Here is a 25,173-nt window from a genome sequence, read left to right as displayed (position 1 = left end):
ATAATTGTAACTGTGTCTATAATAAGTTTACTACTGTAATCTTTTGGAGGAAATAGTTTGTCTATCTATAAAATGAATGAAAAAATATACCTACGTAATATACGTAACAAATATTGATCTGCCTTTATTGCAATAGTTCTATGCTACATAATGACTTATGATTACAAACATGTTACACATCCATAAAGGAGAAGAAAAAGTGGTTGTGCATCGATCACATTTCTTTTTATTGTATGATAATGAAATGGTGACTCCGCATGCGCTATCGATATACACTGGCGGGGTTACCAATAACGGATAATAGATGATGATGAAAAAGCAGATCAGCTAGCCCGTTGTGACGATTTCAACGATAAATTAGTCACAATAGTTTCTAGGAGAATCCACTTAGAGGTCAATCTGTTAGGATATATTGCTAGCAATGGGAAAACCTTCCCATTACTAACCCCCCCCCCCCCCAAATTTGTGAAAATATACGAAATATACACAGTTCGTATTCAACAAATTTCAATATATATTTTTTTTATTCGCAAATTAGGGTAAGAACGTTCTTTTATACAAAATTGTTTTTTTATACAAAATTTTGCTACCACAAAACACGAGTTTCATGTTGAAAACAGCAGTCTCTCCCAATTTCTCTTAGACGGTGTTATACTTAAATATCGTCAATAGAATTATGAGATATTGACATTATTACGATTCCAAAAAATTTTTACCTCAAATGTTTAATAAAATAAAATAAATATTTTACATTGGCTCCTCAACATAGAATGTTAACTACCTTGTGTTACGATACTACTCATAAAAGAAATGATAGTTGCTATGTGGTGGGGATAAGTTAGGCGAATACATTTCTTTTTTTTATACTACTTAGAATGACAAACAAGCTGACGGCCCACCTGATGGAAAGTGGTAGCCGTCGCCTATAGATATGAGCAGTACCATGGACATAACAGAGTATACTGTTTCGCCCATTATACCCTCATGTGTTGCTATTCCTGAGAAATAAGCAATATATATAGTGCACAATTATAATGAAAATTTTACTACAGCGCTAGAATAATAAGTAACGCAATTGTGCTTTTAAAGTTATGAATATGTTGAATGGCTATCCATTACTTCTTTTTTCCCAGAAAGAAGTTTCTACAATAAACAGCTTTGACAACTGCAGAAAAACGTCGGTGTAGGCTTAAGTTACGATTGTTTCCAGGGAGAACCATGTGGAGGTCGACTTGATAAAGTATATTGCTAGCAATGAGGTTGCTAATCATCATTACTAATAATCCCTTCTCCCCCATACTACCTATATTTATGTGTTTAAATTAAAGACTAAATTAGATGAAATAACTTTATTTACATGTATATAAATATATACAATTGTGTAATAGGTACATTACTTATATTCATAAATTTACAATTTTAATTTCAAAGATTTATTACATCATATTTATTATTGAATTATCTGCAAACATACGTTACAAGTCTAGATCGCAAAAAATAACGTAATTATATATTCATAAGCAAAATCAGCTCATCTAAGAACATACTCGAATTTACACAATATCATTTACCATTATATACATATAGTATTACTTACTCCTAATCAATAATTAGAATAATTTTATTACGAAATAATTTTCAAGTTTGTTATATGTACATTGTAATATTTTAGTAATGTACATATATATATTTTTATTATTATGATAAATTATACGAAAAAAATAAAGCATCTTACATGTTAATTAGAAGATAATGGTTTATTTATATAATATTAATCATTTACCTACATTTAATATCACATTGACTACATATGAATAGTTTAAAATGAATACATTACTAATATAATTAATACACTAATAAAAATATTGCAACAAAGCGATGTCTGTATATGGGAGATATTTAAGAAAAAGATTTATGAGGGATGTTAATAGGACCAATAGATAAAAAACAATAATTATTAGAAATTTTGTCTGTCTTCATGTTATTTCTAGCAGTATGTGAAAACTATTGCACCAAATTGGATAAGGTTTTTACAGTTGTATTCCTAAAGATCTAATTTAAAATGTGCTATATATTACTTTTTGATATGCCACCTAGAAGTGGCCTATTTCATTGGTTGTCCTACTTCTGATGTGTATGCGTTCAAAGTAGCGGACAAAATCTAGTAATTGTAATACTATTTTTGTGCTCATTCTCTAGAGAAACTATTATATAGTAGTGAAGAAAAAATATTAATATACATAATTAATAAACTTTGTATATTAAATTTTATTTGAATGATATTAAATAACAAACTTCTAAACATTTAAACTTTCATGTGTTTTTAAAAACTTTTACATATATTCAGAATATAACAATTACTTATTATATTTTGACGTAGGTTTTTTCATCAATTTCAATAATGTCCTGACGGTCATTTCTCTCTTTCCAGTGTAGATATAGTACAAGACCTGTTATTACAACTAAAATAGCTGATAACACAAATACACTTTTAAGAATTACTTTACTCGGTGTAACAAATAATTGAGCTTTCCACTGTGAAGGATCAAAGGGAGGTGATGGAATTACTACTATTTGAGAATTGGGAATTATTTGGGTCCAACTTTTTGAATAACCTGAAAGACCTACAGACAAAGTGTCAACAAAATTTGGTGTACGATCTAAACCAAATATAGAATAAGGAAGTTGGAGAGCAAAATATGCTGACTGGGACAATTGTGCACACACTCCAGTTCTGTAATTGCCTTCTTGGGACCAAGTATTATAGCCAATCTTGGGGCCTGGTAAGTTAGTTCCTAAAACAAAACAAAAAATTATGAAATACCTATTTCATCTGAGTAAACCACTAAACACATAGATAAGATCTTACCAAATGTTACTTTTCTGTTATATAAAGTCCCATTAATAACAGGCACCTTTTCATTTGTTAATCCAGTTACAACAATTACCTTTATAAAGTTTGTATCATACTCTAGCTCATTTTTAAAAGCATGCATAGTATACTTTTGTGATGTGTGATTTTTTTTAACATATATAACATCAAGCACACCATCCATGTAAAAATCATAAAATGTAGCCATAACAACATCTTTTCCAAATGCATCAAAATTATCCCATTGGACCTTAAATGTTCTATAAAATATACATCCTGGTAGCTCACATGGAATATTATGAAATAAGAATACTCTAGTTTCATTATTATTTACTGGGCTTAATGTCATCAATATGTCAGGATATCCATCCATGTTGTAATCTCCACTACGCATAGTTATTGTGTCTAGGTATATTTCTTTCCTTGGAGGTGTAAATCTCCATAATGTACCTTTGCCATCATTGAAGTCAATTTGCAAGTCATGCCATTTTTTATTGTCATAAATTAATACAGTGCTATTTACACATTCAATATCATAACACACAGGTATAACTAAAAAGAATTGACCTGAAAGTGCTACATCAATGAAAAGTGCTTGACCATAAATTACTGGATGACCAACTAGTAGTTCTATGCTATTATTGTACCTGAATCCACTGACTTCATCATTAAGCCACACTTCAATATCTAATGTCGTAGTCAGTAATAAATCGGCAGCATTATCAAAATTGATATCTAAAAATGAGTGTGAATGTGGAAGTTTTATTTGTTTATATATTCCATCACCCATCTTTATTTCTCTGGGTAGATCCCTTGACTGATCAAATATCCAAAATACTCGTTCACCATTAGTATTTATACCAAACAAATCTAATGTCATGTCACGATTATAATCCATGACTAATGGTTGTCCAAAACTAATAGCTTTTACTTGGAGAGCATCAGTGCAGTTTAAACTAGGCATCCCTCCCCATATAACTCTTATTTCATGCAAACTGTCTTTATTTTGTAATTTTGCATTTTGTGTAGTCAAAAGTATGTCCATGTAAGCATCACCATCGTAATCCCCTGGTACAATGCTAGTGATCTCAATATTGGTAAAATTACAAGCATACGAAGATGGTCTTAAAAAAGGTTCTTTATCATGAGCTAAGTATACTACTATACTTGAACTATTTATAATAACAAACGCATCAGTTAATTCATCTGAGTTAAAATCGCCAAACGAAGCTATTACTCCCTCTTTGAATTTCCCAAAAGAGCTTTCCGTCATGTCAGTTGATGACCAAACGTGAGCAAAAATTACACACAAAATACAACAATAAAATATTTCAGTTGCCATTACGTATAAACTTATTAGAACATTAACTTTATAAGAACCATAATGAGTTAAATTACAAATTTCAATTTAATAGGCAGGTAAGTAAACTTTGTTTCGTTTTGCATCTTCTGTCAATTTCACTTTTGGCAAAAAGTAAATAACCAAGAGATAAGAATACGCAATTCATATAAGCTACGTAAAACGACTCAGTCAGGAATATCTCACCAATCTGCACAAAAATTACTCCTTTTCTTGTTATGTTGGTCAGCCTGATGTTCAAAATTGAAACGAAAAGGTTATAGGTATTATACTATAGTTTGATAGTAGAATCACGAATCTTGGGATAAAAGACATTTTTTTTTTGCAATAATAAAACAAAAGAAAACATTTTTAAATATATTTATTATTTTATACAATATGTTGAAGTAGGTGCTATGTGTTATGTTGGACTGTAAAGTCCATACATTGCTAAGATACTTTTTATGTTACTCTCTGTCTAAAATTAAATAAAATATAATACGTTATATAGATTTCCCTTATTTTATTTCATCATAATACTATTTTGAAATCGCAATTTCATAATATTATTAATAGCAAACACAAGTTTACAACACGAATATCTGGTCAATTTCTAGAGTAGACCTCATAATAGAGTCAATATTACTTATATATAGTAGTAATTTTCCCGTCAAAATAAAAAGGAATACGCAATACAAAGCTAAAACTGTACCATAAATAGTTTAAATGGCATCTATTTGCATCACATTTGAGAGTGTTTTCGTTAGTTAAATTGGCACTATTTTGATTTCATCAGTTATTTAAATGTTGACATGATGTTTTCTGATCAAATCCATACATTAAAAGCTAGTATGGAAGTTACACAAGACTGACTCCGTGCATTTTTGTATAGGTTTCTAGGTATGTACAATAGGTATTGTACCAGGCTTCTGACATTGGAACATCGTTATTGGGATGACGTTTTTTTATAAAACTAAGTTACCAAACTGTATTTCATCACAGCAGATTAAAATAACCTTGAATAGGCGCCATGACAGTCAGAATTATGGCACCACTAAAACAGCATTTCACTCATAAATCCATTTTTTTAAATATTATAATAACTTATATGTGTTTTGATAAATTACGTATTAATAAATGTAAATTTGTGTTGATGAAATATAATGCAAAGAGTAAACGACATTTTAAGCTTAATTTTCAGTAGATTTGAACTTGTGAATAAACAATAATTATGATTAATATAGTTAAATAAACTTTGCATGTATTATTTAATTTTTTAATATGTTCGTTCATATAGTAGAGGAGCTGGTTTTCATGAAATATTAAAAATTTTGCTGAACTTGTAAAATTAACTAAAATCCATTAGTGTTGTTCGGAATAACTTGTTCCTACCACGGTTCTGACTATTTATCGATATGAATTGTCATTGAATTATAAGTAATGATATATTACGAAGGTAAATAGTACTAAAATTTTGCATGACTAATTAATTAAATATATTTGTAGCACGCTGTTTCTCGTTAAAATGTTAATTTAAAAACAATTTTAGTCATACTATAGTTATTTATGTGGTTATAGCCGTGTGGTCCCGGCTTAGAAATGTCCAGCCTTTCCTTACCCGTGGGTGTCGTAAGTGGCCACTAAGGGAACTTAATGATTGAAAGATGGGCAACAGTGTTCATTAGGGGAAAGAATTTTTTTTTATACCATTGAGGTGGCAAGCAAGCATACGGCCCACCTGATGGTAAGCGGTTATCGTAGCCTATGAACGCCTGCAATACCAGAGGCATTACGCGCGCGTTGCCGAAAATGAAATTGTTAGTAATGGGCTTTAACAGCCTCTATGCTAGCAATATACCCTAACAGGTCGACCTTGACGCGGTTTCCCTTGGAAACCATCGTGGTTGATTATTGATGAATTTGTCACGATGGGTCAACAGACCTGCTTTCGTCCTTATCTCTTGTTACTACTCTGCTAGCGTATACCGGTAGCTCAGGCGGAGCTGCCATTTTATCTTCATCAATTAAAAAAAAGAAAACAGTGTCCCTCTTAAAATATTACTAAAACCTAGCTACGATTCTCAACCTGCCTGACATGTGTAGTAATTACTGGCAAAACCCCCTTATAGAGGAGGTCTATGTTCAATAGTGGACAATTAACGGCTGATATGATTATAGTTATATGTAATTTCAATAATACATAAATAGGACCTTTTTTCTTATATGTACATAACATAGCACGTCTATATTCTTTAGAATTGAATTTGTGTTTTTTTCAGATGCTGTTTGAGTTGGCACAATATTTGAAACTATTTTTTAATGTGCCAAGAAGAATTTACATTACTTAACTGTAAAAAAATGAGATTTTAAATCGTAGTCGTGTAAAATTAAGTGTCTAAATATAAATACTTGTTTTATTGTTCATGCTTTTTGTAAAATTTAATGTTTTTACATTATAGAATATCCAGCTTTTTTTAGCAATTGTCGAAACCGATATATTGGATGAAGGTATATAGATAATGATACAAAACTGTGGGTATTCATTGATTTTTCCTTTTTTTTTTATAATCTTTATTGTGTTGTTACTTCGAAAAGGTAACATGCTTTGCATTTTTTTCTAGGTTCCATTGACTTAAGGCAGGTGGCAACTCTTATAACGTAGTGATTACTTGCTCTGTGGCCGGTGCCAACCCACATAACGCATTGATAACTTACTCTGTGGTTTTAATCTAATTAATCTTTGGTTTAATATAAAAAAAAGGTGAAACGTCCATTATATTCTCTAGTGTAAATCAGTGTTTTTTCTTTACTTATTAATTTATCTATTACACGAGATTTTTCAATAAGGAATATTTAATTATACTTTACCCAGTGTTGATAATGGCTGATGGTGTACAAATATTAAGGCGCAATCGCCCAGGGTTTAAGGCAAAGGTAAAATTGAATTTTTATATTTTTATGATAAGTTGTTTATCATGGCCTTAGTTGTACGTATCGTGTATTTCAACAAGATACGTATTAAATATACCTTAATCAAAACATACACATTAAACATTGTGATTACTTAATTAAATTTCAAACACCTATATTTAATTTGTCGCTTCCATATCGCCGGGTATGTTTTACTCGAAAGAATTTGCAACTGAACTAACAAATTTTGATTGTATTTTATTTTAAATCATAATTCGTAACGGTTTAAATTTGTATAATCTGACAGAAATATTTTTTGTAATTCTTATATGTTATAACAAATTTTTATTTTAACGTCAGGAGGAACCTATAGTGCACTTTACTATCTATAATATGTTGTATATTGTAGATAGTAAAGACGTAATATATTATTATGTCATATTATACATATTCTTTTTAATCGATGAAAATGAAATGGTAATCCGTCTGTATTATTGGTATATTTTGGCAGACACCATTGATAGATAAATGAAGATGAAGCAAGTTAGTTGGCCCATTGTGATGAATTTATCAAAAATTAACCACAATAGTATCCAGGAAGAATTGCATGAAGGTCAATTTATTAGACTAATTTGGACTATATATACATTTATTTCTGACGAAATAATAAAAACATATACATCACAAAGTACCATGCCAGATATACTCCCACAATTGAATTGATATGGTTAGATTGAGACATTTTTCATTATAAAGATATCCCAATACCTTAGTTTCTATTATACTGCTATAGAAAATATGTTTTATCAATAATACATCTTATATAATTATTTATTTAGGATTTTTGCCGCTGGCCAGATGAGCCTTTTGAAGAAATGGACAGCACATTGGCTGTCCAACAATTTATACAACAAACCATTCGTCGTGATCCAGCCAATTTAGAAGCTATATTAAAAATGCCTGAGGCACAAGATGAAGGAGTTTGGAAATATGAACATTTAAGGTAAATGTTTTTTAATTAAAATAAAAATAATGACAAATAAAAAACAGTAGATATAAGTTTTAATTATTATGTAACTGTTTAATACACTGTTACATAGTTGCAAGTCTGATTCTTGTGCAATACAGACATTCATATGTTTATATTTAATGTTTTATATGTAAATAATATGCATTTATTTACAAATATATATATTAATAAAAAAAAGTAATTTTGCAATATTCTTATTATTATAATAAATATTTTTTAAATATTCTGTTTATTAAAAAAGAGCATTGAAAACTGTATCTTACTTCCTACTAACTTATTAATTAAATAATAGTTGAACAGATTTTAATTAATTTTAGTCCATCCTATATTAACACATAGGCTCTACTTTTTTTTTATAATACATACATATCTGTCATGCCTGTCTTCCATTAGAGAGAATATAATACATATAATAAAAATTAATTATTTTAACTCAGACAATTCTGCATGGAATTGAATGGACTGGCCGTCAGGTTACAAAGTGAATGTAAACCTGAGACATGCACACAAATGACAGCAACTGACCAATGGATTTTTTTGTGTGCTGCACACAAAACTCCTAAAGAATGTCCTGCCATTGATTACACTAGGCACACCCTTGATGGCGCAGCTTGCTTATTGAACAGCAATAAATATTTTCCAAGCAGGTATGAAAGTCATGATGATATATATCAGATTAGATTACATGATAATTAACAGTGTATTTCATTTTATTATTTTTTCAATAGATTATTTGTTTTATAAGAACTCGCAGGGCAATTGCTTTCTGAGTCCAGCTAGACCTTTACAATCGTATCCTAGCTAATCCAATTTAATAAGGTTAAAGTAAAGGTTTTCACATAGAGTAGCTTTTTAATATACATAACCTTTGACATAATGGCAATAATAATTATATATTTTTTGCATTTTAGAGTCAGCATCAAGGAATCTTCAGTTGCTAAGCTGGGATCCGTATGCAGAAGAGTTTATAGAATATTTTCACATGCCTATTTTCATCATCGGTCTATATTTGATGCATTTGAAAAAGAAACTCATTTATGCAAGAGGTTTACTTATTTTGTTACAAAATATTCAATAATTGCAAAGGAAATTTTGATTCTACCCAAGCTTGATGATGAGACACCAATTACACCACCTGTTGGCGAATCAGAAGCCTGAGAATTAAAGAAATAAATTGTTTTGTGTCTATTTATTCTTATATATGTGATTTATAAGTATTGAGCTCAGAATCTTCACTGTTACATAAGAATATAGATGTACCTAGTAATAATTTTATTCTTAAATTGTTTAGTGTATGCATACTGTACTATTAGATTATTTATATAATAACAGACACATAGAATATTGTAATACTGTATTGTAAAGTAAAACAATTTATATAAACTTTATATATCATTACTGATTTGCAATTTTGTGGTCTGTCAATGCAATCAACATTATAAAAACTACTAATGTAAGTAATTTAAAGATCTATAACTAGGAATTAGCAATATGAATATTGTATTAAACTTGACACCATAATCACTATTCTGATTATATTGTTTAAATTACTATTTAGTTGAACTTAATGTAAAAATATATTTACTTTCAAACTGTTTTTTTTTTTAATAAAAATAATTTTAATATAATTGTTTTTACCTTTATTTGTTAAGCCTGGTCCATAAAATTGTTCATCAGGGTACAATATATGTATAATTGTTTGGATGTAATTAACAAACATACAAGCTTTAACAATAGGACTGGCTAAAAGTTTCTCCACTTTATAAAATGCTAATCTGTCAATATTTTAGATATAGAATAATTACTACTACAAAGTATTGTAAACAAATGTATGAATATAAGAGCATGAGTGCTAGAACAAATAACACTAATATTCATAATAAAGTAAATGTGTCAAGACATCAAAGTTAAAACAAAAAATCTCATTTGATTAGAATAAGTGCTTTTTAAAACAAAGCAATTAAGGATTTTGAGGATCCTTAAGGTAAATTGGGTAAAAATAGCTAAATAATATAAATAATTATAATTACATAAGCAAATAATAGTGTAAAGTTTATTTCTTTCTATGAATTTTCAACAGTTTTCTTATATTTAAAAAGTTTTTTAGATTTATATGGTTGATTTTGCTTTGTGTTGCTGGTAGAAACCTCTTTATGCCAAAATTTCTTTCCTTGTAAGGTTTGATATCTGAAACACATAATTAAAAGCTAGTATAGTTGATTTTCCAACCTGTGTGGCAATTTCAAAGTACTGAATTTAGCAAAATCAAGTAAAATGGACATCTCATATTAAAGACAATATTTACACCTAGGTAGACCCAATGATGGTTAAGTACCCCCTGAGTAAATATTAAAAATAAATTTAAATAACAAAATTGTGCAAACCTATTTAAAAGTGCATAGTAATGTTAATACTATTCTGAAAAAGAAGGAAATTAATTATAGAGTGTTGATTTATTTGGATTTCTGGCTGTTAAACAAGTAGCAGGAAAATGTAAAAATAAGAAGGTAACTTTTTTACACTGATTATTAATATAATAACTGAATATTCCATATGCAAGATTTAGATATTTAAAAATATGAAACAATACTTACCCAAGTTCATTAATATCAGTAATAGGAGTTACTGACAGTAGTATATGTATTACAGGTATTTGTCTTTTGACTACAATTGTCTCAAGTCCATCCAATTTGGGTTCCCAATATTCTTCAACACTGAAAGTGTTTAAAATTTGAAATGTAAGCAAGATAGCATTACACCAAAAAGCATGTACAATATCAAAACAAAATAAGTACAAAATTAATTTGTGTTAAAAAGTGAGACTTGAATATTTAAAAAAAAAAGCAATAGAATGAATGTCATAAATGAACTATAAAGACAAGTTAACATTTAAATGCTATTTACTTTTTATGTGTTAACTTAGTAACTTGATATCCTATTGAAAACTGTCGTTTCAAAATTTCTGCACAGGAAATAGCTTTTGGGATTCCTACTCCTGCTGCGCTCCAAACAACAGCAGTTGTTGCTTTATCCTCCAAAATGCCGGATGCATGTGAAAGCAGATTTCCCATTTTACTTCCACCTTTTACCTATAAAATTATAGTTAAGTATTAAAACAAAAACCATATGCTAATACACCGGTTACTATTTGTTAATAATTTAAATTTGCTAAATGGTACTATAGTATAGGTAAGCAACTGTAGGTTATCGTCAGTAATTTATATTTAATAAGAAAGTAAAGTCTATAAAATGTGTAATCAACAGCTTACTTGCATCCAAAGAAAATTCTCTGGTAAATTTTTAATTGGTATTCTGTCCCGTTCTAAGTCTTCCTCCACATTTTTCCCTTTATAATAATTCTCCATTATTTAATAATATTATTAGTTATATATTCATTTGTTAATAAAATATAATTTAATATGTGAATGAGCTGTCATTGAGTTGTTGTCAAATAACTTAATTTTAAATAAATTTGTAGAATATATATTTTTTAGTACGTATGTTTCGTTGTGGAACAGGCTAAGGTCGAAGACCATGCTGCCTAGTCTTCAATATAATAATTTGTCTGAAATATTTTGTAGGATATAATAATTACATCATTTTAATTTATTTATGTAAATTTCGTCAGTCTATGCAACCATATTTTTGCAACATTAGGAATTTTAAGAAAATTGTGTGTTCATCATAGGGATAGGATATTTTTAAGCATAATTAATTTTTTTAAACTATATTTAAAACTATATATTATGGAACCTGATAATAAGATAATAATAATATGATAATATTATAAATAATATATTTGTATATTCGTATATTATACATTTGTTATTATAAAGAATATTCATTGTATATTAACAATATATATTTATTCTTAATATATAATCAATATTATGTGAAATATATGGCATATTTCTTTTATTGAAGGAATTGTTATTTGAATTTGAGAAAAATTACAATATGAATTATACTCAATTTATTGTTTTATAGGCATTTGTAGCTACACTATATTAATAAATACCTGGTAAAAATCGTAGTGTTCTACGAATGTTTATTTACTCTGTGGATGACATAGATGGTTGCATAGCATGATTTTTCAAATTTCGTAAATTTAAGAGCAGTGCAGTGCTCTTGTCAGCCGCACATACTTTAGCTACAGAATGAAACTTTAGCACTGTTTTTCATTAATGGCTTTTACGGTTCTGTATACTAATCCTTCTTTCTATTAAGTATTATAATTATAGCTGTTTTGTAATATAATCACAGTATAAATAATAGAACTAGTTCATAGTATGTATTAGTATAGTAGTGTTATATTTATATTGTAATAGTAGTTTAGATAGAGTACACTTCACACAATGCCATCTAGTTTCAACATAAGTAGAGTTTGTATTATGAATATTAGATGAACATAGATAAATATATATGTAGGCGTCTAATCAAAGATTTTGGAATTAAACTGAATGTTCTTAGCATCTAATACGTATGAATTAAAAAATATTAAATATATCATTTAATTTTTCTTTTAATTCATACGTACTATAAATAGTACTTTCTAAGAAACGCCAGACCAATACAAACGAACACACTCATGAATACAAACGTTTTAATTGTTATAGATAGAAACCGCGACCATTGGAAAGTAAGGCGATTTGTTAAACCGCTACAACCCGAAGAAATCCTTTTAAATTCATTATGTCAGTGCTTGTTGTTGCTAGTAATGGGACTGTTAGATCCTTTTACTAATAAGCCTTTTCCCCTCGTTACAATAGTAATAATTACTGTCAGTCATTTGAGTCGATTCTGAGGCGTCATTTCTCTAGTGGTCAAAATTTAATACTACAAATCTTCCCATTCAGGAGGAAAGGGATTATTAGTATTGGGGTCTAACTGAGCCATTGTCAGCAATACACCCTATCAGGTTGAACTCCACGCATTTCCCCCTGGAAACCATTGTGGTTAGTTTTAATGGCATTCGTCAAGATGGGCTAACTGACCTGCTTTCATCGTCACCTATCATTCTTCACTGGTAGCTCGGCAGCGTATACCGATAGCGCAAGTTGGGTTACTATTCCATTATCACTCATTACAAAAATACCTTTCGATCCGGGGGAAGGAGTTTGGAGTTTTAATGGATTCTAACAGCTCAATTTGCTAGTAATATATCCTATTAGGTTGACTTCCACGTATTTCGTCCCGGGGAATCATTGTGGGTTAATTCTTTTGAATTCTTCACGATGGGCTGACTGGCCTGCCTTCATTCTCACCTATCATCTATCACTGGTGCCCCATCGGCATATACCGACAGTGTAGGCTGAGTTACCATTCCATTTTCACATATTTAAAACAACCTTTCGATCCTTGTTTTATGATAGTAAATAAGTATAGATTTTGTCTATCATTTATTTATGTATTTTATTAATACATAACTAAGCTGCCGACATGTCGATATTTTGTTGTCGATATAAAATGAGGACATATATACAATATTTGTACTTATTGCTAAAGCCGCATAGAGGTTATCTATTGCGATATAAAGAAGTCATGGTTATTCGTATCGAGCATTCCTACAAGTTACTGGCACAGTGAATAAAAGTAGTCAAATATAGGTTCAGTTAAATATCAAATATGAAGTTGTTATTTTTAGTCATTTGGTTAATTTCTGTAGACGTAACACCGAGTTTGACTCGTAATGCGTTCGCTATCGATGAAAGTTGGGTGTGCAGCGTGAAGAAGTCGTGCGTAGAATGTTTACGTTTAAGTCAGTGCTCGTGGTGTCCAACTGATAATAAATGTTTCTCAATGAAACTGCCTATTTTTAATGATTTTTGCACTGATAGCGCTATAGAACACAAAGATTTTGGTTGTGAGTTTCATATTTTCATAATATTATTATTATTGCCTGATTCGTGGGTTTTTTTTTTGTACCTAAAATCAACAGTTTTCTTTTTAATATTTGAGTGGTAACTCTGCGTGTGTTAGCGGTTTACGTTTGCGAGATTCCAATGAGGGATGATAGATGATGATGAATTCAGGTCAGTTAGCCCATAGTAATGAATTTGTCGGAAATTAATCGTGACTGTTTCTAAAGGGATCCCATGGAGATCGACCTGACAGAGTATATTGCTAACACATGGGGCCATTAGACACCATAATTACTATTAATTCTCTCCCTCCTATAACCAGCAGTAGGTAGGTGTAGTAGCAGCACCTACTCTAAAATGTCCGTGTGGTGGCGCAGTACAAATGCAATATGTCACAATTTTCTTCATTGCTAGAAAGTAATAAGGGAAAGAAGCTCAATATACCAGAGCAAAAGAAGGAAAAAACCCAATATCAAGCCATCCTACTCATAGACGTACCTAGTATAAAGTATATCAGGTTATATCCTTTTCTCTAGGAAGACACCTATATTTAGTAATGGAACAATAATGGGTTATTATGGTGTATGGCTACCCGGGAAATCTTTAAATAAAAATATTTCGAGATTGTTGAGTTTTTGAACTGACTCATTCAAATATGATATTAACAAATTTAAAATGTCTAAATTACGATAAAAAAAAAAAAATAACGCGACCGAAGAATTATCATTTTATATCAATTTTGATGATTCCGTTTTTAATCGATAATCTTTTAATGCTAAATTTAGTTTTATTTATACAAAAACACGTCTTATTGTATGACCATTTTCTGTGTTAGAATAAAAATGCAAATAAAAAATGTACCGGTTGTAGAATTCAAATCTATAGGTATATTAAGTTACTTGAATTCAAAAAATTTGAATTGAATGCGATTAATACTATTTCCAGTTAGTTTGGAAGATAATGCAATATGCGCTTGCTCCAAATCCAGTGAAATAGAGTTAGAACAGAATTGTTATCCACCGGGTATATCAGAAGGCGTCGAATGTTCTGGACGTGGAGAATGCGTATGCGGACGCTGTGTCTGCGACCCCACTCCTGATTTTGAACATCCCACAAAGGTATAGATACAATTAAATAACTTGAAAATTGACCACGAGTTTGGCAAATTAAATTAAATCAAAACTTTACGTAGAGAAGTGTCTACTACGCAAACAAAATTTACTTATAGTGTGGGAACAACATAAGAGGTAAACACTTATGATTTAAAAAGAATTATCAAAATCGTTTCAGTATTAATAAATATATCTAATAACATACACACACACATACAAAATAATTGAGAATTTCCTTTTTTTTGACAATGCAATTGTATATTCCCAATTACCTATTTTATGCCTACATTAATATTGAGCTAAATGTGTACATTCTGGTTCTCGTGGGTAACACTAACTCTAATTTATGACTTTTTAGATGATTTTAGGAGAATATTGTGAGTTCGACAATTTCTCGTGCGATGGACCCAGGTGTAATGAAGGACCTTACTCACTGGCACAGTCTGGGAGTGATGACGAAGACAGTCCTGATGACGTGGACACTGAAATCGAAGATGAAACGTTTACTATGCAATAAGTAGTTCGTATTATTTTCAAATAATAAGCATCTACATAACTATTTTTATATATTTGTTATGATGGTTAGGCCACATTTAATCTATCGATTGTGTGAATAACTCCTTATTTTAAGTATAAGCTCCTTATTTTAATTAAATAAGTATATATCCTTTTTATTAACACGTGTTTTTTTTATTCTTCTTCGGTCTTTATATTAAGACATACAATAACTATTATAATATTATGTTATTTTTATTTATATACGTTATTTTTCTTTCTTTTTATTAAAATTGCTAGCAAGCCAGCTTGGTTAGTTCACAGGTAGATAGTATTTTCAAAAATAATATAACACATAACTTACTTACTGATAAAACTTTCTACAGTTGAAAGAATTTTTAAAATCGGTTTATTAGTTTTTGAGTTTAACCATTACAAATAAACAAGCAAACAAATAAACAAATCTTTCCACTTTATAATATTAATATAGATATATTATTTTTCAATTAGAATCGTTAATTATAAATTAGTTTATTTTCATCATACATAGAGATAGTACTTACTCGAAATTGACGGCGTTCTTTGTCAGAGAATCCTTCCGTTGATTAACTAATAAGAAAAGTAAATCTAAAGTTGAGGGGGGTCGCTTTCAACAATGTGCCATAAAGAATGCTTAAAGATTGGTAGAACTGTATGTTTTCAGAAAGCGCGCTCGAGCGAAGGAGCCGTGCCTCAATTAAGGAATTGATATAAGCTGGGCGCCTGCCGCGGATGGCTCATCGCTCTCAAGTGCCTGCCCGTTATGGTTACGCGAAATTAGATTTCAACGAGTCTATTTTCTCCACAACTTCACCTTTTATTTCCTCAAGATCCATCGAGAACATCTTTCACGCTATCGCGTTCTAATCGATGCCAGATGTCATGAGTGGGCGGCGCTTGTTGTGGCTAGCGACAAATAATATCTAGCTGAATGTTATACATAAACATAATAGTTTGATAAAATCAAAAAATCAAGTGGTACCAAATATGAAACTTTTTTGTTATAGGTAATTTCATTTAGAAGGGGCAAAATGTAGGAAATCAAATGGTTAGTGCCGGATATTGTTTAAAACAATATAAATCAGATACCTCAGTACCGAAATATTCGAAACTACAACATGTAACCAAATGATTTTTATAGAGTAAAAAAAACCACAAACCACTTTCACTTCTTTAAATTTTAATTCATTAAATAATAATATCTTGGTAAATCATTATAAAAGTTTTCTTTTTTTTAAATTGATGATAATGGAATGCGAATCTTTATGCGCTGGCGATAAGCAGTGGGCACAAGTGAGCGATAATAGGTAAGTCAATTGGCCAATCGTAACGATTTCATCAAGAATTAACCAGGATAGTTTCAGGGAGAATCGCAGGGTGGTCGACCTGAGTATACCCCCCCCCCCCGTCATTACAGAAATAGGTACATAATATTAGTGAATAAAAAAATAATATGTAAATAGTTTTTTACCAGGATAATTATATGTTCATTGACTGTAATAAAAGTAGTCTATATCTTTTATTCAAAATGCTATTTGTATACCATATACATAATCAGGTATTGTTGTGTTTCATAAAAAAAAAAAAAATGTGTCAAAACCAGTTATTTTGATTTATAAATTAAATTATTGAACTGATTTTAATAAAATTTATGTAAGAGTTATGAGGTATCAAACATGAAAAAATTTAACCGAATTGAGAACCTCCTTCCTTTTGAAGTCAGTTAAAAATGTAACAGACTCACTTTCACGGATTATAATAACAGCCAAGTGTATTGAAATAGGTATTAATATATAGGGTTGTAGGTACTTCGTATATTCGGAGAATACACAAAAACCTATTTTAAATGTATTAAATAAAACATTAGAAACATTTGAAATAACGTTTATCTAATAAAAATAAAAATATTGCAACAATAAGTGAATTTGCGTTCAATAATTGTAGCGAAATGCTGCCTCGGGAGACGGAGCATCGAATTCAATTATGGGAGGAGCACCTAAATTGTTTTAGTGTCGACGAGGTAAGCAAGACCTTTTTCCACAAATGCCACATTTAAAAAATGTGCACGGAATATATTAATTCAAAGGCATTATACCAATTGTTTCGTTACATTTTTAGTTATGTACATTTTCGCGTCCGATTAATTACGAAGTAGGCAGAGAAAACTAAACGCTTGTTAACACTACATATAAATACTGCAATTTTATTCTATTATAATTCGTCGTTAAGAGTACAGGCATCGAAGTCTCACTTAAGATTTTTAACACTGATGTCTAAAATCTAATGAAAATATAGATTTCAATTACGAAAAAGATAGTAAGCATGGGATCAAAACCTATTGAAGTAAGTAAACCATATAAATTGCAATTGTGTAATCAATTTTATTAATACTATTTAATAATTGTTACATTAAACTATAATTTATTAATATGTAACGTAATAAGTTTTGACAACGTTCAAAATCCAACTCACGACCCTAGAGATTACAATTATCAATCGAGGTAGTAATAAATTCCTTTACATTTATAAACAAAATGTAGATTCATTAGGAGATTACAGAGTACTCTGTGATATCCATGGGCAACATTTACTAGCACTTTACATCTTAACAAGGTAGTTAGCTAGTTTGCCATTTCCTGTAAAAATTAAATATTGTGCATATACGAATACCTACTAGATAACTAGACCATCGGAGCTTCATATAAAAATTTAAATACCATTGAATAATATCCCGCGTACGTGGCCTGCATTAGAAGAGCGGAATAAAGATGTCGATAGAGGAGTTTGATAGATATATATTCAACAATAGGGGTGGATATCAGACATAATAATATGGCATTGGCATTCTGGAGTGAGGAAGAATGTGCGTTCCGTCGCGGGCGGCGACTGCCTGACGTGCCAGCATATTGCCTCGAGGGGCCCGACTCTACATGCCGTCTTTGCTGTTACGTATCGTATTGGCCGGTTCACTGATCATACTATTTAGCATTTTCTGTCGATTTTTCGCTTCAGTTTTACGTATAAGATAAACTAAAAAGGAAATATCAAGGTGGTCAGATCACGGTCAAGAAAATAATTTTTAAACCTAAAATATACAAACTGCGGGGTTGGCATGACGGATATTTTTTTTATTCGATTTAATTTTAAATGTCAATAGGTATTTATTATAATAGATGTATGTTTTCTATATATATAATATGATATTCTGTGTATAACCTTTCTTAGAAAAAAATCAATTTCATAGAGAGGTATCTACACCGTTTTATTCTTATGGATTTGATTTATTGTGTTGTATTAATATATCAGTCAGTTTGTTTTTTATCCAGATTATATAAGAAAAAATATGTACATCAATTATTAATTCGGAATTCAGTGACAGTATTCGTCAAACTAACTAAGGAACTTGTAAATTAAGTTGAAATTGGTAACGTTCAATTCAGCGTGAAATATTTTTTATAGTTTATATTATGGAGAAAATTTAGATACATAAATAATATCACTACATTTCGGTTTTCTAAACCTGTTCCAAACGTACATTATAAGACACCAATAAACATTTTAATTTCTGGTTTTCATCATACGGCTACAGCTCTAGTTAAAATTTCAGATGACATTAGGTCTGGTATAAAGAATCGAGAACTCACTGTACTAACATTACTGGACTTCAGTAACGCTTTTAATACCATCGATAATTTATTATAAGTCCTTTTCATTCCACTAAATTTTATCATAAGTTATGGATTTCTTTAGGTGTTGCTAGTAGAACTAAAAAATCTTTGATCGATTCAAGCGACAAGTGAAAGATTACCTTCTCTCTCTCTGACTGATTCTTCATTTGACAAATTGGCATTTTTTAGTGTTGTTTCTTTTATATTAATTTGTTTTTATCGTCCCCGTAATTATATATATTTGTTCAAGTGTTAGATATATATTTAATATATATGTATTTATATATGTATATAGTTAATAATTTTGTTTTTAAACAATAATTATTGTAAATATAAATATATACCCTAAGGGTGTCTTGAAAAGATTGTTTTCTGCAATAACAACGATTAATTTATACATATGTATAAATTAATCTTTTTGAATATATTATACAATACATGTGTATATATCTATATGTATATATACCTACACCGTCTATATAGACAGAGATAGCAGGCAACGATCATTGACAAGTAGGACATCGATTAGGTAATACAATATCACCCTTGATATTAGCTAGCATACAATTATCTATATGAAAACTCTCCTTTAATAGGTAGGCGCATCATTCCAAAACACAAAAGTTACATTCATATCTAATTATTATTATTGCATAATATACGTAGAAACATAATTATATTCTTTTAACACTATACATATGTGTAGGTACACATATTAGACAAATGCACACACACACATACATTAGACGCATTATATACCGAAATACAGGAAAGAATCTTTACTTTCTATATGGTTTATATAAATATTTTAAAGAGAGCATCGTGTCTCAGTGATATGGACCTATAAACCACAAATGTTGAAATGTTGTGAGTTCGAATCAGGTTGTGTGCGAATTCATCAGTGATCGTAAATACTCATAACAAACCAAATTAACATAAAAATAAATAAAAATCAGCTTTAAATAAAACTCTTTTATATAATAGGTACCCCACTTGAACTAGTAGATAAATTTTGTAATTTTGAGTACTTCTTTTGGATCACGTAACAAAGAAAATAAAAATGCTTTTTCAATTATTTCCATTGCAATATGTGCGGGTCAACGACATTTAAAACTATTAAAACTTCAAATCGATAGCATTAATAAGTTGCTAAGATATAGCGCTGTGACAGACGGATGGACAAACGCATAAAGTCGCACAGTAAGGGTTTTGAATATTTTTGGTACGAAATCCTAAAAACGACTTCAATCACAGTAAAGCTAGTTTTTTTTTTAATCAAATACTAAACAGCTGAACCGATTTTGAGAGAATTTTATGGAACCAATGTGAAACTATATCTTTTCAGATATTAAAGAACTTTCCAAATTGGTTTATACTCGTAAATGAGATGTTATGATATAACAAGCTTAAAAAAATGCAAACGAATTGTAGCCTTTTTTTTAATATATTAAAAATACCTAATGTTTCTATATCAATTTGTAATTAATGAACCAAATAGCAAATTAAAAATATTGTTATAAAATAAATTTTAAATTATTGTTTACCGGCGTATTTTTTAATTTTAGCCACAAAGTCCAAATAGAACTACAAAATTTTTAGATTCGAAAATGACGGATACCTCCAAACTTCTTACGAAATAATTTTTCACGACTACTAAAATATTTCTTATAATATTTCTTAGCTTTTGACCAAAAGCCTAAGTACAAAATTTTAAGATCGCACAAATACAATACAGAGTATCGATACTTAACATTAGTTGTAAGTAAATCCATTGTTCGTTTAGTACGAGTAGCATTAAATTTGAAAGGGTTTTTATTACAGTATTGCGAATTACTTGACAAATGAATTAGCAATAACAAATTATTAACATTTAATCTGCTGGCAAAATGTACGAGATTAACAAATTCAGGTCAGTCGATTGATACATCTAAATTATTCTATAATTAGCTTACAGACTTCGTGATTATGATGAAACTTAGAAAAAAGCAAAACTTATTTTCTTATAGTTCGCAATATTATAGACAAGTTAAATTCATTTTAAGAAATCTAAATGCAGGAAAAATCTAACCCTTATATTTTAAATATTTTTAGATAACTGGTGTCACTAATGTACAATCTTAGGATACGATATTTTATAAAATATTAGGTATGTATTTTTTATTTTGAGGTTAGACACATTGCCTTTGCATTCTGTATTCTGATAGTTGCGGTTTCTATACCTGCACTATATAAATATTTATATTCAATATAAAATGCAGACAAATACAAATAAATGTGCTCAATTGTTGTTATTATATACCATAATTATATTTATTAGCAATTTTATATATTAATTATTTTCTTAGCAATGCAGGACGGCCCCCACTAAATGAAGTGACGACCTCAGATGCATTGCAGGAGGTCATTGGATGCAGATTTTTTTTATACGACTTAGAATGGCAAACAAGCTGACGGCCCACCTGATGGAAAGTGGGAACCGTCGCCTATAGACATGAGCAGTACCATGGACACAACAGTACACACACATACTGTTTCGCCCATGATACCCCTTATGCGTTGCCATTCCTGAGGACTCAGATGTTATTCCTCTGTACCCTGTAAATTCACGCCATATCCCACCCTTCAAACCGAAACACAACTATGCAAACACAACTGCTTCAGTACAGTTTGTTTTTTGTACAGTACAGTACAGTACAGTTTGTCGTTTTGTACAGTTTACCCCTGGCTAATATAGTATTATATTGTCTGTATTTCTGATAAATGTGTACAGTATAGTTTAAAGCAATGAAACAAAATGTTTGTTGAAATTTCACCACAGCTCATTAAAAAAAGAAATTATTAATTGTGGTAGATACTATAATTGATCAGATCGCTGGGTTCGCGGTTTTATTTTGAGTTTGCGTGGATGGATTATGCTGCTCTTATATTCTGTGGTGTTATTATATACTTATTTTGGCAATAATAAGTTAACTTGTTGTTGAAATTTGGCATAAATTTTATTAATACAATTAAATAAACTTTCAAGGGAAGAAATAACGCCAAGTGTTAATTTTGAGGTAAAGGAACAGATGATGTTTAACCATCGCTTTAAGTTTGAATATTCATGAAGTGATTTAAAAGTGCTTACTTCACTTTCAGCTACGCTTAAATATCTAAAATTGCATAACTTAAATCAATGGATTTTAAAGTGGTACACTAAGAAATAGGAAAACAATAGTCTGATTAATGTATAAATGATTTAATATATTTTAAGTTTTTAATCAATAAAAACAATATATTACATATGACAATATTTCAACAAATATTATTTAATATGTACTTAATATTTATAAATTATTTATTATTAGGTATATGAATGCACAGCACATATTTATATGCATATATATGCATAGCAGTATGCATTCACAGCTATGGAATTTTTTCAATCGCATTTTAACAATACATTTGTTCGATTTTACTAAAATCTTTATATTATGCGCTATATCGTAGACTGGAGGGGTCAAGTTGTATTTACAGTTGACTCAACTAAATGTGATAAAACACACTAGTTTTCAATATAATTTAATTCAATTCAATCATTTATTGCATTTTTTATATTGTAACAATATAGATCTTAACCATTAGAGGTACAACATCAACATGAATCCTATAAGTACATATGCCACTTATATTAATAAATGCTTGTTATATATAATATATAGCTTCATTTTTATACATATACAGTTATTCTCATTAAAACAAATAAAATTGTATATCAATTACCACACTGAAAATTTTTTGGAGTGAATAATGCAATTAAATATTTTTTAAAGCTATTTTAATTTTTTTATAATTTATATTAGTGGGATTTTATTGTAAATTTTAATTGACATTGCGTGAAGCCCGGTATGGTACAGTTGTAATTTCGAGAATGAATCTCTGAGAGTCGGTATATTGTGTGATTAGGAGCATATATTTGTTAAACTATTATTTCTGTCGCTATTATTTAATGCGACAACCTTCTTATCTATGTTTTATTAACTATATTATATATTTGCTGTTTTTTTATAATTTTTGTAATATATATTTATATTTTTATAATATATATGTCATAATACATAAATCTTTGTATATTCAACTAATTGTGTTCATTACTAGTTCAGGTGTATCGTTCCATTTTTTCCTCAATTTCTGAATGTACTTTGTGAACAGAGTTAAAATTTTATTTTTAACAAAGTATAATTTGCATGTTTTCTTCTTATTTATATTAACGAATATTCTGAGACATGGTTTTTTCGTAATTTAAATACAACAACATTTTATTATTTTCTCAGGATAACATACCGTACTAGAGCAAAGAGTGGGCATATGCATAATAGCACACACTACTCTCTTAGTATCAGAAGATATCTTTAGTTGGTGTAGTGCATAAGTGAATCAGGACAACTATGTAGCCCCACCAAGTTTTTATGTTACTCTAATATCTATTTGACTATAAAATTTTGTTGAAGTTTATTTAACATGTCGTCCAAACAGATTGACATTAAGATAAATAATCATATACTTATATGTAAACAGTGTAGTAAATTAACAACAAAAATATAGAATATTATTTATTTTTTATTAATTTATTTAAAATAATGCACAATTATATAAGTAAGTGTACATATGGAGGACATAACACCTAATGGCGTTCTCTACCAGTCAACCATGAGGCAAGTAGAAAATTCAGTAAGCGGTGCATTTACTACTCAAATACATATAAATATTATATTTTCAATCACTTGTATCTATTGTTGCTAATCTATATAAATAAAACACCGGTCATATGCGAGATGAACTCACACGCCGAGGGTTCCATATATAAATAAATATGACATAAAATTATCTTTATTGCATTTCTTGTGTGAAATGGACGCTATGTTTTTATAAATATTGGCGTGTCATATGTAGACATTCTCATCAGGTGGGGCAGGCGGCGGACTATATGCTTACCTGTTACTGTTCTTGCATTTAGAAATTCAGAAATTCGTCAATAATTACCTAACAAAAAATTTTAGACAGAATTTGATCAATTGCTTAATTAGAATAATATCAAAGGGTAATATGGATACGATTCGAATGTATTTTTTTTTTATTATATATATATATATATATATATATATATATATATATATATATATATATATATAATATAATATATAAATATTCTCGTGTCACGGTGTTTGTAACCAAGTTGGTAACCAAACTCCTCCGAAACGGCTTTACCGATTTTTATGAAATTTTGTGTGCATATCGGGTAGGTCTGAGAATCGGCCAACATCTATTTTTCATACCCGTCAATGATAAGGGTGACCCACGAACCCATCCCAAAATATTTTTTTAAATTTCTTTGACAATTTTTTTTATTTTTATTTTATTATAATTTAGCATTGAAAAATATATACAACTTTAAATTTTTATCGTTTTACGATCAACCCCTGTATTTTAATCGCGATTTTTATATTTCGCAATAAGTGGTAAAACAACGTTTACGGGGTCAGCTAGTATATATATAAGAGTGGTGAACTATTAACATTATTGACATTTGTGCATTGTTGATTTTTGAGTCAATCATTGTTTATTGTGTTGTGATGCTGCGGAAAATAACCGACAACGATCTGTATTTAGGATATATTTCACTATGACTTTTATATCATCTATTTTAAAATGGAAAATTAAAAAATAAAATTAATTTATGAAGAGTTCTATGACACGAGTGACGAGGCGCATTCAGCTGACATAATGAAGTGGATTCGAGGGCGGGCGAGTGTACACGTAGGTATCATAGGCCGCGCGGCCGGCAACGACGACCAACTGCTGCGAGGT

The 25,173-nt window shown here is 29.7% G+C and overlaps 4 protein-coding genes across 5 annotated transcripts; 2 read left to right on the top strand and 2 right to left on the bottom strand.

Moving 5' to 3' along the window:
• Positions 1-1,334: 1,334 nt before the first annotated feature.
• Positions 1,335-4,397, bottom strand: LOC113517242 (T-cell immunomodulatory protein). Its single transcript, XM_026901858.3, has 2 exons — positions 2,870-4,397; positions 1,335-2,795 (listed from the first exon to the last, which is right to left on the bottom strand). The coding sequence occupies exons 1-2, from the start codon at positions 4,212-4,214 to the stop codon at positions 2,365-2,367; spliced, it is 1,776 nt and encodes a 591-aa protein (XP_026757659.2). The 5' UTR covers positions 4,215-4,397; the 3' UTR covers positions 1,335-2,364.
• A 2,528-nt stretch (positions 4,398-6,925) lies between these two features.
• On the top strand, positions 6,926-9,779 carry LOC113517297 (MOB kinase activator-like 4). The gene is made up of 4 exons (XM_026901941.3): positions 6,926-7,145; positions 7,961-8,124; positions 8,589-8,798; positions 9,063-9,779. The coding sequence occupies exons 1-4, from the start codon at positions 7,092-7,094 to the stop codon at positions 9,307-9,309; spliced, it is 675 nt and encodes a 224-aa protein (XP_026757742.2). The 5' UTR covers positions 6,926-7,091; the 3' UTR covers positions 9,310-9,779.
• Positions 9,780-10,182: 403 nt separating this feature from the next.
• On the bottom strand, positions 10,183-11,679 carry LOC113517395 (ribonuclease P protein subunit p25-like protein). The gene is made up of 4 exons (XM_026902052.3): positions 11,421-11,679; positions 11,056-11,240; positions 10,746-10,865; positions 10,183-10,338 (listed from the first exon to the last, which is right to left on the bottom strand). Exons 1-4 carry the CDS (start codon positions 11,514-11,516, stop codon positions 10,215-10,217), a joined length of 525 nt encoding a protein of 174 aa, XP_026757853.2. The 5' UTR covers positions 11,517-11,679; the 3' UTR covers positions 10,183-10,214.
• Positions 11,680-13,663: 1,984 nt separating this feature from the next.
• LOC113517394 (integrin beta-like protein 1) lies at positions 13,664-16,769 on the top strand. 2 transcript variants are annotated; one of them, XM_026902051.3, is made up of 4 exons: positions 13,664-14,014; positions 14,958-15,130; positions 15,483-15,644; positions 16,323-16,769. In XM_026902051.3, the coding sequence occupies exons 1-3, from the start codon at positions 13,777-13,779 to the stop codon at positions 15,639-15,641; spliced, it is 570 nt and encodes a 189-aa protein (XP_026757852.1). In that variant the 5' UTR covers positions 13,664-13,776; the 3' UTR covers positions 15,642-15,644; positions 16,323-16,769. The 2 variants fall into 2 exon arrangements, with proteins under 2 accessions (XP_026757852.1, XP_026757850.1); XM_026902049.3 differs by lacking the exon at positions 16,323-16,769 and having other exon boundaries at positions 13,665-14,014; positions 15,483-15,802.
• Positions 16,770-25,173: the final 8,404 nt, after the last annotated feature.

The sequence above is a fragment of the Galleria mellonella genome, unplaced genomic scaffold (assembly GCF_026898425.1).
Source record: "Galleria mellonella isolate WM207_F2 unplaced genomic scaffold, CSIRO_AGI_GalMel_v1 utg223, whole genome shotgun sequence".
Lineage (NCBI taxonomy): Eukaryota > Metazoa > Arthropoda > Insecta > Lepidoptera > Pyralidae > Galleria > Galleria mellonella.
Note: the sequence above shows the minus strand (reverse complement) of the source record. Positions and strands in the feature narration are given on the sequence as shown.